This window comes from Periophthalmus magnuspinnatus, chromosome 7 (genome assembly GCF_009829125.3).
Source record: "Periophthalmus magnuspinnatus isolate fPerMag1 chromosome 7, fPerMag1.2.pri, whole genome shotgun sequence".
NCBI classification, from domain to species: Eukaryota; Metazoa; Chordata; class Actinopteri; order Gobiiformes; family Gobiidae; genus Periophthalmus; species Periophthalmus magnuspinnatus.
In genome coordinates, this window is record NC_047132.1 from 2,248,755 (window position 1) to 2,268,898 (window position 20,144).

Sequence of the window (20,144 nt, forward strand, 5' to 3'; positions counted from 1 at the left end):
GTTTAATGCCATCGTGGAATATTCCAGTCAAAGCAATTGAGACATGCGGTCACCCCTGCCCCGGTAAGGTTACATAATTAGGTCATAATCATTCATTCATGTAAAAAACGATTATAGGATGGCTATCCCTTTAGCCTATTCCTGCATTAGCTTACATGTTCTTCTTTAAATGTTTAGTATTATGACTGATATGTCAAATATTGTACGATTAATTGTTAGCTGAAGTCCTCTAACAATAAAATTAAGTTCTGTTGTCCTGTCCACTATTTGGCATTGGCCCATTTCTGATGTTTTGTGTGCACAATTTACTCAACCGGAATGTGAACATATTAAGAAAACAATGGCAATCATTGAAAATGAACATGTTAAAATTGCTTTTATTGGTAAAACATGATAGGTTGTAATTTCCTTGCATGTGTTGCCATACACCCTGCCTATCAAAAGTTTAGACACACTTTTCCATTTTTGCTCTTTCTTTATTTCCATGACCATTTACATTGTAAATCACTCACTGAAGGCATAAAAAACTATGAATGACACAAATGAAATGTAGTAAGCAAACAAAGTCAAAATAACTCAAAACTTTTTACCATTACTTGTTAATGGTTATAAAGTTATTCATTTTGTGGTAAACATAAAGAAGAGAGAATACGAGAGTGTCCAAACTTTTGACTGATAGTGTAGCTCTACTGTATTCTTAACCCATCATTGGACTAAACAGATTTGATGCCTCTCAAACTTTTGCCGCAAGCACAGAGTTCTCCTGTCGAATGGCCTTATAGTCCTCCAGAATCCTCTCCAGGTTTGCCACAGTTTTATTCCCATTTTCTGATTCAATCTATAAACCACATTCAAAATAATACAAATAGGCAAATGTTCTGCAAAAATGAATACACAGTACTAATAAATGTACTCTCTCTTTCCCACCTGCTCCTCAAGATCGCGAATCTCCCGTAAAATTGAGCCTGTGTCCTCAATGGTTTGGATCAGCTGATTGCAGTTCTAAAGAGAGCACAAATTGAAATGGAAAAAAAACAAAACAGTAAAGTATTAACAGAATGAACAGTGGGCAGTGTAGACATAACCATACTTCATGTAAGGCAGCCAAGTGCTTGTAGGACTTTCGGACCGATTCGTCTCTCTTGGCATCCTGAAACAATCACAGGTTTAATAGTGGAAACAGTATGAAAATTTTGTACCCAACTAAGGCTGCCAAAATTGTACTTAAATAAAAGTAAAATGTATGCACAAAAATGCTACTCAGAGTTCTGGTAGTGACTTTTTAATATGTTTTTAGAAATACTTTATAAATTACGTTTTTATACAAAACTTGATCAGCCAAAAAATGTACAACTTAACCTAGTTGTTTTAAAACACAATCTGTATATTCTGAGCTCTGGCCAATCAAAGCAGGAAATACAGTGCTGTTATGTCTGTTTGTGGGTATAGAAAGAAGCAGAGACAGATGCGGATTGCTCAATTTGCACTTGTACAGTATTAAGTAACTTCTATGATTTAAAATGTAACTAATTACAAATACATGGCTAGAATTATACTCAAGAACAAGTACAAGTACAGGTTCTCATCTACTCAAAAAATAATTACACCAAAAATCTACTTCATTATGTCGAGTGAGTATTTGTAATAAGGTGTAATAGGTTACTTTCCTTCCCTGGTTTTATTGCATTGCAGGTTTAGTCATTAGATATTTTTGTTTTGAATGGGCTGCATTCACATAGAAAGCATGATTTCCTAATTACGACTTCATATGGTGCGATAGTACCAACCAGAAAGTAAAATGATAAACCTCAAAAACTAAAAAAAACAACAACTAGGAAACAGTTTTAGTGAAATCTACAAAGGTAAGTAGTGGAGCCAAAAATGTACTCTACTAAGAGTAAAGTTACTTCATAATAATATTACTTAAGTAGAACAACACAATAGAGGTGACTCAAGTTTGAGTAGTACTTTTCCCAGATTTTTTTCTCTTTTTACTCTAATAAAAGAATTCTATGGTGGAATATGGTTTAACTGTCAGATTTCAGATTTGTTATGGTTAATATCTGTGTAATTTTTTACCTTAAAAATAAGCTCATCTGTGACAGCAAAGGTCCGGTCCAGTTTCCCTGTCAGGTTATTAATTTCTTTCTGAAGTTCTTTGGTGTCAGACAAAATCTACAAAAAAGCAATCAGTCAAAAATAATACAAATATCACTCTAGTCATTTCAGCACAGATGAGTAACGAAGACATAGTATTTACAAATCTATCATTTAAAAAGCACTTTACATTTAGTCTGACTTTTTAGAGAATACACTGAACTAAAATAACTTACTTTTGCTTAAAAATGTGCACAATTCTATATTTTTCTTTTTTGGTACGATTGTACAGAGGACTACAACTAATGATCATTTTAATAGTTGACTACTCAGCTCTATTTTTTTTTCGATTAGTCAGCTAGTCAAACAATTATTTCAATTGTACACTGAGACTTTTGAAATACAGTATCAGCATAATTAAAAAGTTAAATATGGTCATTGAAGGCTTCTAGGTGTGGAATCTATCAGCATTATTGATAATGATAATTAAATAGGCCAGTTACAATTATTACTACATTGACTTATTGTTCAATACGTGATACATGGAACAACATATTTGTGGCTCAGTATTTATTGTATGTGTGTAGTTTTCTTTATACCAGTGGGAAACTTTTGGTTATTTTTTTGTGGTATGATCCAATTTGAACTGTTGTTGAACTGAAAAGGTTGAATTAATAACTTCTATGGCTCATAGATAAAAATTAACAACCACTAACTACCAAGTAAAATACCACAATGAAACATTGTGCTATTTATTTATTTATTGCAGTTCGTGTTTTTTAACCATATTAAACATTTAGGAAAGATTTTGGGGATAATCCTGCTTTAGGGTTATAGTGTCAGTAGCATAGATTAGTTTCAGTATTATTGTTTAACATCTATATGTTCTTCAGCAATATACTGTACTTCAAAGTTTGTTATTGTGGCAGGCCTATAATTAAATAATAATAATAATAATAATAATAATAATAATAATAATAATAATAATAAGTGCATATAAAACATTAAAAACAAGTACAGGTGTGTATATAAACGTTTATCAGATTATTAAATTGTGATTGTGTCACCAACGTATCCAGTTTTGCTTTTTCGTGGAATGTATTCCATTTTTCTGAAGCGAAACAGCTAAAAGCCCACTTTTCCATCTCAGTTTGGGTGCGGCTAGTCGTTAGCCTTATGCAGTCATGTGATCTGGTATGAAATCTTCCAGTATCAAAGATTAACAAGCAGGTGAGGTATTCTGGCAGTTTCTGAAATAGTCCCTTATAGATAAATTTCATACAATGCTGTTCTATTCTGACAGTGAAGGCCAACCCACTTTTTCATAGAGTGATGGGCTTGAAATCCATCATTTGCAATAAAAATGAAGGACAGAGTGAAAGAGTGGATCCAACAGTTTCAAAGCAGAGGCTGAAGTCTGCACGTACACCACATCCCCATACTCCAGTGCGGAGAGGAAGGTTGCTTGCACTATTTCTTTTCAGTAATTTATTGGGATACAATATTGGTTTCTGTAGTAAAATGATAATTTAGATTTCAAACTGTAATTCTGTAAAAAATCTGAGATATGTTTTTTAAAGGATACGTTTTCATCAAGCCAAAACCCAAGATATTTATAAGTGTCGACTCTTTCTTTGTACGTTTAGAGTACAGAGATTTGCAGCTTGCACATTACTTGAATGTTTTTTAGAATATATATATATATATATATATATATATATATATATATATATATATATATATATATATATATATATATATATATATATACTTACTTAGTTTTATTTACATTCAATGACAGGTAAAGATTTATGAGGGAATTTTGGATTTCATTAAAATCTTGTTGCAGTTTAAAAAGAGCCTATCAGCACAGGGGGCACTTGCATACAAAACAGCATCATCTGCATATAAATGCATGTGGTTTTCTTTTAAATTGTAACCAATGGAATTAATAAAAATAGTAAAAAGTAGCAGGCCCAAAATTGAGCCTTGGGGCACTCCTTTACTTAAAGTTAGAAAATTTTATTTAAATCCATCGGCTACTACTTCCTGGTTTCTGTTTGAAAGATAACTTTGGAACCACTCGCATTGTTAAATCCAACTCCATTATCCAAAAGCTTTAGTTAAATCAATAAACAGAGCTACACAATCTTATTTGTTATAAAGGGTTGTGAAAATGTCATTTCAAACTTTTGTGGCTGCATAGTTTTGTACTAAAGCCTTTTCTGAAACCCGATTGAAAAATGGAGGATTTATCTAGATAAATTGTAACTTGATTTGCAAATACCATATTTTTCAGACTATAAGTTGCACTTTTTTCATAGTTTGGCCAGAGGTGCAACTTATACTCAGATGCAACTTTTATGTGAAATTATTAAAATATATAATTTCACATCTTCGTTAATGTCTCACAACTGCACGAGGGCACTCTAGGCTTGTGTACCAGTATGACAACCATCTACTTCCAGAACAGTGCTTCATCTACTTCTGGAGCAGGAGGAGTTGTCAGGAGTGACACCGAGGATGAATTCAATGGATTTAGTGATTTGGAATGAGATCGAGAGTAAACTTGTTATCTTGTTTTTTTTATGCTTTAGTCATCTGATTAACTGTTAATATCTTGCGTTATTCAGTTCACTGTCTATGCTTCATGTAGGTGTTTACGTTTGTGTTATGTAACTGTTGATTATACATGTTACAGTTCACTTAGACCACTAGATTGCGGTGTTGTTTTTGTAATACCTATAAGAAAATGTACTTGACTCATTTTACATGCCTTATTTATTTCTCCATTGTTTATAAGACCATAAAGGTGATCATTTTTCATTTGGAACCAGGGGTGAAACTCCCAGTTTGGTCTAGGAGGGGGGGGGGGGGGGGGGGATCGATGGAATTTAGAACTATCCTTTGAAGGGAGTTGTAACATACCTAATCATAAATTCAATAACAATGTTATTATGATGAGGCTATTATTATACTACTATTTGCCTGGTGGAGCTCACGTTGATGCGCTTAAGTTTCACTTTTGTTTTCTCCTTATGACAACTAATAACAAAGGCAGCGCTGCAAAGCACATGCTTTTGTTTTCATAACTTTAAGATTTCACTCTGTAGTTTCCTGAGTGAAGGAGAATGATTATGGTGCTTTACGTGGACTTGGCTGCATCTTTACGCACACGCACTCCACAAGGGACATATGTACTACACCACATTTCCTTGGGAATTATGGTTTTACCAGGACTGAGGAGGAGGTTTTTTGGTGGTGTTTGGTTTCAACTTAATACGTAGAAGCTTCAGACTGTGACTGAATGTGGATATTTTTAATCACAACATTTTGACTGTGACACATTGAAAGTCCCGCTCTGGACACCGTTTCTTCAACTCTTCTGTTACCGGTAAGAAAATACACAGCGCTTTTGGCACTTGGCACAGATGTTAAAACCCAATCTCTACAATGTGAGTGTGGGCCATTTGTTGGTGCGATTTCTTGGCGCAGGGCTCAGTTGTGACTTGTGTTGTGACCTGCACTGCTGTTAATTCAGTTGGCAGCATTTGATGTTTTATCTCAGAACACTGGTCACACTGACTGTCCAGCATCTTACGAGTTCAGATATTGTACCTATCAAGCGTAAACTCATCATTTCCCACCAAATTGGAACAATATTGTAAATGTTTAGTTTAACATAAGTTTAGTTTAAGGTCATGAAAACTTCCTGTTTTCTGGTTTAGCCTTTTACGCTAATGTGAAGTCTTACCCAACAGAGCACTATTTAAAAAACAATTAAAAAGTAAAAAAAAAATTGGGTTCACCGGTTTGTTTGTATATTTTCCATGCGTTTATATGCAACTTTTGTGTATATGTAATATGAACCAGAACTTCTGTTATATTTGATGTATTTGCCTATTCTACGGTGTGAACTGTGTTGAAGAAGTAAGACCACAGTAAACATTACTTATACTCCAGAGCGACGGATAGTCCAGAAAATATAGTAACTTTTCTCAAACTTTTACAAGTCAAGATATTGACTAGACAGAGTTTGGACAGAAATTAACATTTTTAGTTGTCCCACCTTTATGCAAAGGCAACGCATGTGCCGTTTTCCATAATTCTGGTATAACTGCTATTTGAATTGACAAATTAAAAATACGTAATAGAGGTTCAATTTAATATGGGGCAGCTTGTAATAGAAGTTTTGGATCAATTCCACAGCCTTTGTGATTAAATTTGTGTTTTACCGGTATGTTTTTACAGTCTAGATGACCATTACAATAATCAAACCCCAACCCATTATTTATTCAAAACGGCTGCAGTGCTATTGAATAATCATGCTATTGATGAATTGTATGATCTTAGACAACAAAATGGTTGAGGTACGATTTGGTTGGTTTTGTATTTGTCTCCTTTTGTTCTCCGTCTTTACCCTGGGCTCAGACGGCATGAGGCGCAGCTCTGATCCAGTATAAGAGAAAATACAAGAGAAGCTCAGACAGCATGGCGTCCAGTGTGGTGGAGCCAGCAGAGGTATTGGAGGTGAGCTCTGGATGAAATCTGTTGGTTTCTATTTTTATCAGGCGCCAGAGCCGACTGCAAGACTTTCCCTTAATAAATAAATCGTTATTGCGTGAAAAAGTGGTCTCGTGCATGCAGCTTCATAGGCAGTGACCTCAACAGCACAGCAGAGCCTTCAGAGTGTCCCACCGCAAATGGTAAATGGTCAGATTTTTCTATAGCGCACTCAAAGCGCTTTACAACAAGGAACCACTCACCCATTCACACACACATTCATACACCAGTGTACGCAGACACTGAGGGCGAGGAGGGTTAGGTCTGGTCTGACACAAGAGTCGCAGATGGAGTGGGTGAAGTCTGAGTGAGGTGTTAAATTGGACATAGGGTTACCTTAAAGATCTCCTCCTTCTGTTTCTTAATGTTACTGACGATCTCCAGGATTCTCTGAGTGTACGCTGAGCGGGACACGTCCTGAGGGAGGCTTTCCAGCTCTGACACCTGGGAGGACAGATGGTCAGCAGTGTTTACTTCACATGGGAGTACAGGTAAAAGGTACAAATACAGGTACAGGAAGGCTGTTTACCAGCTGTTTATAGGTTTCCTCTTTCTTCTTTGCCTCTTCAGTACATACTGTGATTTTGTCATGTAGAGACCTAATTTCAGACAGCTTTCCAGAAGATTCCATCTAAAAAAAAAAAAAAAAATTATTAGTTTATGCTTTGTGGTTATTGTAAAGAATGTAAGTAAATAAGTGCCTGTACTGACATCTTGGATCCTGCAGATTTCCTTGAGGCGGCGGTTCTCCTCAATCAGAGGCGCTCTGTGTTTTTCCCACTGAGCAGCCAGACTTAAAACGCGCTTGGCACTGGTCTCCACTAGGGCCTGCCCACAAGACAACACGTCTGATGACAAGAAAGTCATTCGAGAAATGTCAACTAAAGCAAGAGACGTGAGCATTTTTGGTACTTGCTACCATCAAATTTTAAAGAATTTCTCACTACAGATTGTGTGAAATAATGGCCTAAAAGCCATTTCAGCAGCAAGTTGAGCCAGGTGATATGATAAAATTGACTTTAGCTACCTTATAAAGGCAATAGTAATAACTTTGAGTGTTTTTGATGGTCACTATGTAACTTTTCTGATGTGGGGTCTGCTTTTTTGTGAGATTTCTATTTTTTTGCCTGGAATATCCCACAGTATGGAATTAAACTTATATTACTTTTATTCAAATTTCAGTGGTGATACTGCTAAAAGAAATGCATTGAAAAACATACAGTAATTCTTGAATACTGTGAATAGGCTCTTCTCTCCTCAGATCTGACCTGTCACTTGGTCTGGTGGCATCTCCTGCTTGTTTCCATGGAGATAATTGAGTTTATCACCATACTGTGAAATATTCCAGGCAAAGTAATAACATCTCCATGGAGACAAGCAGGTGGCAGACCTTCCACCCAAAAAGTTCGATGTGCATACGAACACATACACACATGGACAAAACTGTTGGTATCCTTCGGTTAATGAAAGAAAACCTCACAATGGTCACAGAAATAACTTGAATCTGACAAAGTAATAATAAATAAAAATTCTATGAAATTTAACCAATGAAAGTCAGACATTGCTTTTCAAACATGCTTCAACAGAATTAGTTAAAAAAAAATAACCTCATGAAACAGACCTGGACAAAAATGATGTAAAGACATGTTAATCCAAAGTGTGTCCACTAATTAACATCACAGGTGTCTACAATCTTGTAATCAATCAGTCAGTGGGCCTGTATATAGGGCTACAGGTTGTCACTGTGCTGTTTGGTGACATGGTGTGTACCACACTCAACATGGACCAGAGGAAGCAAAGGAAAGAGTTGTCTCAGGAGATTAGAAAGAAAATTATAGACAAGCATGTTAAAGGCAAAGGCTATAAGACCATCTCCAAGCAGCTTGATGTTCCTGTGACTACAGTTGCACATGTTATTCAGAAATTTAAGATCCATGGGACTGTAGCCAGCCTCCCTAGATGTGGTCGCAGGAGGAAAATTGATGACAAATCAAAGAGATGGATAATACGAATGGTAACAAAAGAGCCCAGAAAACCTTCTAAAGAGATTAAAGGTGAACTTCAAGCTCAAGGAACATCAGTGTCAGGTCACACCATCCGTCGTTGTTTGAACCAAAGTGGACTTAATAGGAGACGACCAAGGAGGACACAATTGTTGAAAACAAATGTGAAGGAGGAGCTGAGGAGCTGAAACATGCTGTCTGGAAAAGGCACCCTTCACACCTGAGACAACTGGAGCAGTTTGCTCATGAGAAGTGGGCCAAAATACCTGCTGAGAGGTGCAGAATTCTCATTGGCAGTTACAGGAATCATTTGATTGCAGTGATCGACTCAAAAGGTTGTGCAACAAAATATTAAGTTAAGGGTACCATCATTTTTATCCAGGCCTGTTTCATGAGTTTATTTTTTTTAAATAATTCTGTTGAAGCATGGTTGAAAAGCAATGTCTGACTTTCATTGATTAAATTTTATAGAATTTTTATTTATTATTATTTTTGTTATTTCTGTGACCATTGTGAGTTTTTTTTTTTTTCATTAACCGACGGATAAATCAACAATTTTGTCCACATCTGTACATTGGATTAGAACTGCACACAGGATTTTTCTTGCCATGGAAACATAGATGAGAATGTTGGTAAATCTAAAATGCAAAAACAGGGCTGGAGCATGTGAGCTTCTAGCGCATGCCTCACATGAAGAAGGTCAGCTCTGAGCTCAGACTCTTACCTGGATCTTGTGCAGATTCTCCTCTGCATGAGGCAGCAGGTCCATGGTCTTCTTCTTCACCTGAATCTGATCTCGCTTCATTTCATTTTCACGATCTCTTTTGTTTATGTCATTCAAAACCTTGTGAAAAGACAACAAAAGTATACCATCAGTACATAGCATGTCAAAGAAGTACATGTGTACTGATGAAGCATAAACTTTGCAGTGCTTATTTCACAAAGTCATTAGTAACAAAGTTACTGAAATGCAGAGGTAGGTTACATTTTCTCAGTTGCATTTACTTGCGTAACATTTTTAAGACATTGTACTTTTCAGAGGACTTTTCTAGTAGCATACTACAGTACCAGATTTTTTGCACAATTTAAAATTTAAATTATTTAAATTATAAATCCGATGTTAGTCTTAGTTACTCTTACTTCAGTAAGAAAAAACTTTTATACTCTTACTTGAGTAATTTCTTAGGCAACTACTTTGTAGCCACATTACTCTTACTTGATACAATTTTTGACTACTCTACTGAAATGTGTGACTATCAGTGATTTTCACATGGACAGTGGACAAATTTTTCAAAAACAGAAGAAGCTCAAGAGACAAATTTCCAATGTGTGTGTATGTGTGTGTGTGTGTGTATATTATATATATATATATATATATATATATATATATATGATACGCAGGGCCTCCACTGTCCCAGGATATACAGTCATGATAAAAGAAATATCAGGCTGAGGCCCTGTATGTAATGGAGCTATATCTGCACCACGTAGACTGTCCAATCAGAGAAATTTAGTTCGCATTCCCTGTAAGAGGATAACATCCAGTCCTACTGAAACTAATCTGAAACTTACTGTGCTCAATGTCAGATCTTTATGTAAAAAATCATTATTAATTAATGATTTTATTTTGTTTTTTAATCTGGACTTTATGTTTTTAACTGAAACATGGCTTAACAAAAACACAGATAATGCAATTCTAGTGGAATCAACCCCACCTAATTTCAAATTTGAATCTGAAACACAAGCAAACAAAAAGGAGTTCAGTTCTGTCCATGAAACCTTTGGTCTGACTCAGCATGTCAGCGAGCCCACCCACAACAGAGGACACACTCTGTACCTGCTCATTACAAAAGGAGTAAATATTTAAAATGCCAATGTGGTGAATGTTGCTCTGTCTGATCATTTCTGTGTCTTCTTTGACTTGTCTGTTATTCCCAAACCAGCGGCTTGTCCTAAAGTTGTTCGAAGGAGACACATAAATGATAACACAGGTGCACTGTTCATGGAAATGATACACTTAGAAAATGCCTCATGTTCTACTGTTGATGATTTGTTGAACTGTGACTTAGAGTGTTTTGAATCTTCTGGACACCATTGCCCCGATGAAGGTTAAGAAAAGGGAGCGCCAGAGGGCCAAGCAGGAATAACGCACATCAAAACTCCAGGTTCATTATGAGATTTACAGTGAAAAGATGCACATGTACAACCACAGTTTATGTAGAACAAGGGAGAGGTATTTTTCAGACATTATTGGTAGTTGTCTCAGTATTTGCAACAGTAACCGATTAACAAACCCTCCTGCTCCACTGCTGTTAGAATTATTAATTTCCACATCTAAGTGCAATGAGTTTGCAGTATTCTTTAAGGACAAGGTTCAGGGCATTAAAAATTACATCAATTCCACAACACAAATAACACCCCTGCAGCTACCTAGACACTTGGACAGTTTTGTCAGTTACAGGTGCAAAGTGAGACTGCTCTAAGAGATGGTCACCAGTCTGTGTTCATCTAAATGCTGCCTCAATGTGTTATCCGCTAAATTTCTAAACTCTGTGCTCAACAGTTTGCTATCACCACTCGTTTGCATGGTTAATATGTCACTTCAATCTGGAACATTCCCAAGTGCTTTGAAAACTGCAGTTATCACTATAATAATTTGTCCAGTTGACAGATTTAAACTTCATCTTTTGCTATGGATCAAACCTAGACAAATGAGGGATTACACAGATAGCTAGAAATCTAGGGGTAATAATGGACTCAGACTTGAACTTTAACAGCTACATCAAATCAATGACATCTGCAGCTTTGAGCCATCTAAAAACATCGCAAAAATCAAAGGTATAATTTAAAACCAGACTTAGAGAGACTTATCCATGCATTTGTTTTGAGCAAGTTAGACTACTGTAACAGCCTGCTCACTGGCCTCTCCCAAACGAGCCTCAACACAGCTGCAGTACATCCAGAACGCTGCTGCTCGGGTCCTGACTAGAACCAGGAAGTACCTCAAACATGCGTCCAGTGCTCAGGTCTCTGCACTGGCTCCTGTGGCTCAGAGAATAGACTTTAAAGCAGTTCTGCTTGTGAACAAGTCTCTCCATGGGCCAACACCAAAGTACATCTCCCATATGTTTGTGCCATATAAACCATCTCACACTCTGAGGACTTCGGGGACCGGCCTCCTGCTGGTCCCAGAGTCAGGACTAAACATGAGGAATCAGTTTTATGCGGCTAAAACCTGGAACAGTCTTCCTGAAGATGTGAGACAGGCCTCTACTTTGACAATGTTCTGTTTAGCTGTGCATATGACTGAAATCCACGAAGTAGTCAGCTTTATTTTTTACAATTATTATATATATTTTAAGGCCGTAAAAACCCTCACCACACACTTTATACACCTTTCTCAGACAGGCATTAACATTTCCTCACATTTCTCTCTTGTTTAAACACTCTCAGAGACCAAACCTTCGTAGATTAAAAAAAACTAAACTTGCAAAACTTGCTAACATACAGCACTTCAGAGAAACGACTGCGATCTAACATTTAAATTTGGCAAGCTGAATGCATTCTGTGCTGTACAGGAGATATGGCACGATTGTTGTTTTTCATGATCTATGCAATTTTAACGTTGTTTGTATGTACTTGTTTTGAAATGTGCTGCCTCTTGGCCAGGACTCCCTTGAAAAAGAGGTTTTTAATCTCAATGGGACCTTCCTGGTTAAGTAAAGGTTAAATAAAAGTTAAAAAAAATGGACAATGGTCTACAGTCCCTTAGCCAATAAGGAAGCAGAATACAAATACAATGCATGTTCATACGCTGTAAACAAGTACCTGTGCAGTGGTGACACTTCTGTGCTTGAGCTGTAGTACCTCTGCAGTGGGTGTAGTGGGTGTAGTACCTGTGCAGTGGTGACACTCCTGTGCTTAAGATGTAATACCTCTGTAGTGGGTGTAGTGGGTGTAGTACCTGTGTAGTAAGTGGGTGTAGTACCTGTGCAGTGGTGACACTCCTGTGCTTGAGATGTAGTACCTCTGCAGTGGGTGTAGTGGGTGTAGTACCTGTGTAGTAAGTGGGTGCAGTACCTGTGCAGTGGTCACACTTCTATGCTTGAGTTCTGTGGTGAGCTGGTCCACGTCCGAGCACAGTTGCTGGAGCTGTTGCTGGAGAGAGGACAGCTCCTCCTGCTGATGGAGCTGATTATTCCCCTCAGAGGGCAGAGACTGGGGTAAGGGACATGGGGCTGCAGCCTCCTGTCACAAAGGTTCATCAGGTTCATCAGGTTCATCAGGTTCATCAGGTTCTCCACCCCCCCACCCCACACCTGCATGACGGTGCTACACACCTGCGTGAAGGTAAACTTCTGTGTGTGGTTGAAGTGGGAGCCCTTGGTTAGCATGTGTGCATTGGAGCTGTGGCCTTTGAAGGTCTGTAGCAGGTCTGACAGGTCTGAGGCTGAGTGAGAGCCAGTGTCAGAGGAAGACTGTGCAGCAGAGCGCAGCTGCTCTTCAATACGCTGACGAAGACGACAGCGCTTTCTTAGGCGGTATTCCTGTAGGATAGAACACACATCATTATGTGCTCTTTACACTAGACTAATAATGGGCATCACAATGTACTCACATGTGGAGTGAGTCTGGACAGGAGGCCCTGGTTGTTCCATTCATGGTTCCACTCCTGTGCTGCACTGCACTCTGCTGTGTGCTGCTCCAGGAGGGAGGACACCACACCGGGCTGATGGGAAATCTGACAGGTCACAGGAGGCAAGAGGTCCCGATGGTACTCCCTCTCCTCTGAACAACACACCAAAGTTTAGAGTGCAGGTGGAAGTATATAATACTCTCAAACAAGAGTATAACTTTTTGGGATATTTGTACTTTTTGAGAGGATTTTTAAACTCACACTTGTAATTGCAGCATGCAACTGTAATGAGCCAGATTTAAATGAAAAATTGTGGCCTGTATCCAGGTTTTTCCACATATTTCAGCAAAATTTGTCTTGCCCCAGTACAAATATATCATATAAGGGGCTCTTCGTGTCAAAATAAGTCAGCTGTATACTGTCTGCATTTAATTAACAAGAGTTTTATTGTCTGATAGTAAGGAAGTATGTGTTACCATGCTAGTTCACATTAGCTTTTCCATGACTGCTCTGGTCTCTGACAGTTGTGAAAAGCACTTATAAACTCATCTTCATGCATAAAGTAAGTGAGGAATAACTTTGCACCACTGTAAACCAATTATAATTAACTATTTCTGTTTTTGTGTTTTAAAAATAGTATAAAACAGGTACAGCACCATTAAGTACAGATTTCAGGACAGTGCCTTTACAAGTAACTGAGTGCATTTTTAGCCAAGAAGCTGTGCTTAACTTTAAATTGTCAGTGCTCTTTCCACCACTGCTAATTTGTCCCCAACATACCTTTACATGGCTGAGTCCCTGCTGGGCTGTGTACTAGACTCAGGGGCTGTGCATGGAAGTGGTACAGGACATCAGGAGCCTATAAAGCAGATAAACCAAATCTATGAACATAAAAGACACTTGTAGTAGCAGTGAGCAGAGAAGTGCCAGCTGCTTACATGTGTGGGAGCGTCTCGGTGCAATCTGCAATTTAGAGGCAGCCAAGGCACAGCCAGTTCAGCTTTCATCGCTGCAGCTATGCCTTTATGCAGAAGCATAGATTTTCCTGTGAAAATAAAGAAGAATTATTATTTTACAAGTCAAACTTTTAAAGAGTCCTGTCTTTCCTCTTTTCTCACTCTCTTCTTTACCTTAATTATAACCCTGGCTATTCCTAAACATCATCACTTCAAATAACCAGTCACAACAGACCATAACCCTCGAGTATACAATCTAGCATCAACTGTTTACAGCAGGAGAATTATACTGAATTGAATTTTTTGAGCTTTGTAGCCCTCATCAAAAACATGCCTGAAGAGGTTTTGCATGTTATCCATGCATGTTTGTGTATTGTGATCTATCTCAGGCCCCATCTGAACTCTCCATACGATTAGCTGTAACATTTGTCCAATGCTCCACCCAGAAGTCTACACCACCCATAACAATACACCTCAGCTTTATAAACCTGATGCCTATGTCTCTACCAATGCCATCACATGGAAAATTCCATCCAAAATGCAGGGATAATTTATGTGCAAAAAACACATTTTTTGACATTGTATAATCACAACTATTGTGTAATTTTGTTTGATTTATTCTGACTCTTGGCTCTTGTAATTATTCTGAGAATATACACTTTATTGTGCACATTAAGAGTTGTATGGACTCAGTCCTTGTGAGGTTAAAAACTCAAACCCAGCTGCGGCATAAGGATTGCAATTGCACTTTAAAAGCTGCAGCTACTCTATGACAAGGTAGAAACAAACTACTCAAAGCTCCCAAAATGACAGAGGAGGCTGCCATGCAAATACCCCCAACGTCAGTCACACTAATACACACAAAGTAATGTTGTACCAGTGGAATCTACTGTACCTGTGGACTGGTCAGAAGACTCGGCACTCCCCCTGGGCAGCTTCTCCACCAGGAACATGAGGAGTGAGCGGATCTCTGGCTCACTGCTGTACAGGAAGGTCTGGTATCCCAGCTCTCCTTTGTAACCTATGTCCTGTGAACAGACACCACAACTGTCACGATAAACTAGTGTTTACATGATGGCATCCACACATACATTCGGTTTCAGCTTCCTGATTATAGGTGCCTTTTTGAGCACTTTTCACTATTCCAATGAATATCCATGAATAAATAAATGCAGCAGGCTTTGAGGAATCAAACATTTTTTTTACATTTTAAAAGCAAAACAAAATGCATTTGGATATAATGTCAATAAACTTGATTTTAACTATTGCCTTTGTTCAAGTATCAGTATGTCATTATTTTCTGTTCAGAAACATAACATGAGTCAAAATGGAAATAGAGGGGTGTTATACAGCTGTATATTTACAAAGACATGTAAAAAAATATTTAATATCCCAGATAAATAGATTTTGTTATCATTTTTATAAAAGTGAAAAATGTATTTGTGATCTTGACTTCAATTACTTTTTAATTTAATTAAATTAAATTGAATTATTAGGGATGGGATGAGATGCCGCAGCACGAGTCTCCAGAGGTGCAATTGCCATAAGGTTGTGTTTATTCATTAAATATGCCCAAATTATATATTTAAAAAGTGCACTATGTAAGGATAACCTGCCTGAAATGTTTCACAGTATAGCACTCAATCATATCCATGGAAACAAGCAGGTAGCGCCCATCACGCAAGTTACAGGTGAGTTCTATGGAAAACTAGAGTTCATTCACAAGGAGAATTAAAAAAATGAATAAATGCAAGATATATAATTTTAATGTCATACTGCGGAACAATCCAGATAAACAATGGAGACAAGCAGGTTGCAGATCCCCCACCAGAAAAGTTACATAGTGTGGCTTTAATATGGAGTGTGTTGGCAGCAGTATACAAAAGGATTTAATAAAAGTAGGGATTAAAATGTATAAGGATTAAAGTGAAAATCAGATACTAATTGATACTACTACTACATTTGAGCAGATACTGATACTAAAAAAAAGTCACATTCACAGGACAGAAATGAACCTTTCCTGAATAGCTTTAGAATTATCTTGAGCTGTATCAGAACAAGTATAAGACACAGACTAGTATATGCCCGTGGACCACTATGGAACCTACCTGGATGACCTACACAAATATAAGACAACATTCGCTTTCTATTACATAAAACACATCTTTTTAATTATCATTGATGTATTGGAATTGGTACTGAGTATTGAGTCTATTCGTTAGCATGGAAATAGAGTTTGAAATGTTAGTATCATCACAACACTTAAGTCAATAGTAAAAGGATGATACCTGACAGGCCTGTGCAAGACTCATGCCCACCCTGAAGCGGGCTGACATCCCCGGGGGCAGGGAGGTGGGCAGCCCCTGGCCAAGTCCGGGATCAATTACCCGCAGACATGAGACCACCGCCTCCACCACAAGCTCACTGCTGAAGAGCTTCACACTGTCCACCTCCTCGGGCACATCCCTACACATACAGACACTACAGTTATGCAACCACAAAACATGATATGAAAACATTACCCAAAGTCAGACAGGCAGGAGATCCACTTAATGTAAAGCAAAAATAAATATGACTGCTCAAAGTTGAAAGTTAGGAAGTATGGACTCCTGTTAAAGTGTGCCTTAAAGTGCATATGACAGGTTAGACTAATCATTTTAATAAAACATAGTTAAGATAATTATATTTAAGATTTTTTTTTAGTTATTTATTTATTTTGTTGAAGTTTATGAATTTACTTCCTGTTTGGACCTGCATAGATATCCTATGTGTTGGACATGGGCAGCTATGGCAGATATGACACAGGTGATGCAGAGGCAATTCCATAACTGTTACCTAGCAACCATTATTTTAACAGGGGCCAAAACTCTAAATTGCATAATACACTGCCTGGCCGAAAAAAACGTTGTCACCTGGATTTAATTAAGCATTCTGCATTCTGAGAGCACTCCACTCTCAGAATGCAGGACTATTAGTGGTTCCTAGAGTGTCCAAAAGTACAGTGGGAGGGAGAGCATTCAGTTACCAAGCTCCTGTGCTATGGAATCAACTCCCTGCTGATGTTAAACAGGCCCCCACAGTCTCTGTATTTAAGACCAGGCTTAAAACCTTCCTCTTCGGTATAGCTTATGACCAGGTTACTTAGTTTAATGTCACTCCGAACTAACTATAACCAGATTGGCTGGGAGTGACATTAAATCCCGGGATAAGACAGGCTGCAGTAGGAGATAACTAGCTGGGGGAAGTATGGCAACCTGAGCACTATCCTCTGCTTCCTCCTATTTTCTCATCAGCAATGTTATTCACATGTTGTCCCCTGTCCCACTCCCCTGTGGAGTGTAACACTTTCAGATGCCCCGATGACAGCTGGACCCTCTCCTCCTCCTCGCCTGGCCCTCCTCCTCCTCGCCTGGCCCTCCTCCTCCTCGCCTGGCCCTCCTCCTCCTCGCCTGGCCCTCCTCCTCCTCGCCTGGCCCTCCTCCTCCTCGCCTGGCCCTCCTCCTCCTCGCCTGGCCCTCCTCCTCATCGCCTGGCCCTCCTCCTCATCGCCTGGCCCTCCTCCTCATCGCCTGGCCCTCCTCCTCATCGCCTGGCCCTCCTCCTCATCGCCTCAGCGGTCAGACTCTAACATCATCAATGCAAGATCTTGGTGAAAAATTACTGCAACACTGGATGGAAATAAATCTTGTGACATTGCAGAAGCTTATCGAAACAATGCCACAGCGAATGCGGTCACACACTCAAAAAATTAGAGTGTGTGACCTTTTTTTTTTTTTTTTTTGGCCAGGCAGTGTAATTATAATTATAATAACATAAATAAATGACAACACCCTTATATATATATATATATATATATATATATATATATATATATATATATATTTATATAAGGTTTAAACGCTCCAAAAAATGTCTTTCTTGCATTTTGGATGGAGTTTTCAGTGTTGATGAGATTCTGTTCTATAATTCACTGCTACTTCCTGTATGAAGCTCAATAGTGACCGCCCACTCCAGTTCCAAAGCAAATTTGCAATTAATTTTTCCATAGACCTTACAAAAAATTCAATTATTAAGAGTCAAAACAGCTGGTAATTAAAATCCATAACAAGTCCAAAAAGCATATTTAAATTAAATGTAAACAAAAGATTCAGCAAAATGCTTTAATAACTTTAATAAGTTTATAAAGTTTCAGAAACTAATTTTAAATCAAATTATAGGTATTGTGATCATTGCTTACCAGCTTGCACATTTTTAATATTAATTTGTTTCTGAGGGTCTAAGGGGAAAATGAATGAGACATTTTCTTTTGGACCAGGTGGGCGGGCAGTCATTGTAGAACTCTTTTTCTTCTTCAATTTTTTTTTTTTTTTTTGTTTAAACCACAAATTGGCCTTTAACTATGATAAATATAAAAAAAATATATTAATCAGGTACTAACCCACCAAATCAAGGAATAATTAGAAAATCATGAAAGGCTGTCCAGTGATAAGCAACACAGAGAGGACCTTATGGACCTTAGAATGTTATTGCAGTAATGATTTATATATAATGAATTATTGGGTTTCAACTAGGCCTTCACACCACAGTTCTGAACGCCAGAGCCAGAAAAACAAACGCGCCAATAAAAAGCATGTGCCTGATAACGTTTAATTCACAGTGAGTAGTTGCTCATGTCCTGTGTGACTATAAGAGGAGGGTTACGGTATAGAGCTCCGGGTGTCAAACTGTCTAAATGAGTTAAAAATTGCATTCGGACTTAATAAAAACAAGATATTATAAAAGAACGAAATTACGATCCAGGCACTATAATCAAGAGTGTACAAAACTAATGTCCATGATACCGCAGAGTCATGTGACACAGCTGGGCTTAGACACTGCACTTATTCAAACGCTGCAAATACTCACGTGCCGACTTGTTTGAGCGCGTGAATGAGAATCTTGTCCACCTCCTCCATCGCTGCTGCTGTAGTGAAGTCTAAAGCACAGGAGCTGGTCAGGAGCTGGTCAGGAGATTGTCAGGAGGAGATCTCGGTTCAGGAAGAAGAGCTGTGGTCACTTTTCTGTTGTGGTCTTTCTTCTCCACTTTTTGTGCGTGACATAGATCCATGGGTTTGTTACACTAGCGCCATCTGCCGTTACACTCGACCAGGGAGGTACAGTTAAAAAAAAAAGCGAGAAGAACCCTAGTTACTTTTGGCAGTGGCCATCTTGTGACTGTAGGACGAGCAAAATTCTAGTTGAAAATGAAAAAAGATAAATACGCACTTTATTGATCCACAAGGAAAATTACTTGGACTCTGTTAATATGAGGTACATTATAAACATTTAAAATATATATTTATATTTATATAATTTAAAATATATCTTTATATATATAATTTCATAGATTAAACTCTTTACACAGACAAATAATTGTAGTTTTAATTTTCCACTAAGGCAGATAGCTCTAGCTTTGTCTGTCACGACCTCTTCACTGAATATTATATTAATATTACTATATTAATATATTTTGAATTCAGCATTTCAGCATGTTTGCATGTCACTACACTCTATGGACGTGGCACAACCATTTAGAACTATTCAATTTTGCTAGCATTAACAATATATATATATATATATATATATATATATATATATATATATATATATATATATATATATATATATATATATATATATATATATATATATATATATATATATATATATATATATATATATATATATATATATATATATATATATATTAGGAATGATGAACATGGACATTAGATAAAGCGCACACACACACCCACACACATACACACACAAATTCCTGAGTAGAATGTTGCAGTCTAAACAAGGCTGCTAGACTTACCATGGAGGAACTCCTCTAGCTTTATTTATTAA

The 20,144-nt window shown here is 37.7% G+C and overlaps 1 protein-coding gene across 1 annotated transcript; it reads right to left on the reverse strand.

Moving 5' to 3' along the window:
* Positions 1 to 359: 359 nt before the first annotated feature.
* Positions 360 to 19,344, reverse strand: ccdc22 (coiled-coil domain containing 22). Its single transcript, XM_033969807.2, has 16 exons — positions 19,161 to 19,344; positions 16,544 to 16,721; positions 15,151 to 15,283; positions 14,238 to 14,344; positions 14,080 to 14,158; positions 13,282 to 13,451; positions 13,004 to 13,210; positions 12,744 to 12,911; positions 9,388 to 9,507; positions 7,372 to 7,488; positions 7,190 to 7,291; positions 6,997 to 7,104; positions 2,080 to 2,175; positions 1,091 to 1,150; positions 928 to 1,002; positions 360 to 838 (listed from the first exon to the last, which is right to left on the reverse strand). Exons 1-16 carry the CDS (start codon positions 19,208 to 19,210, stop codon positions 734 to 736), a joined length of 1,875 nt encoding a protein of 624 aa, XP_033825698.1. The 5' UTR covers positions 19,211 to 19,344; the 3' UTR covers positions 360 to 733.
* Positions 19,345 to 20,144: the final 800 nt, after the last annotated feature.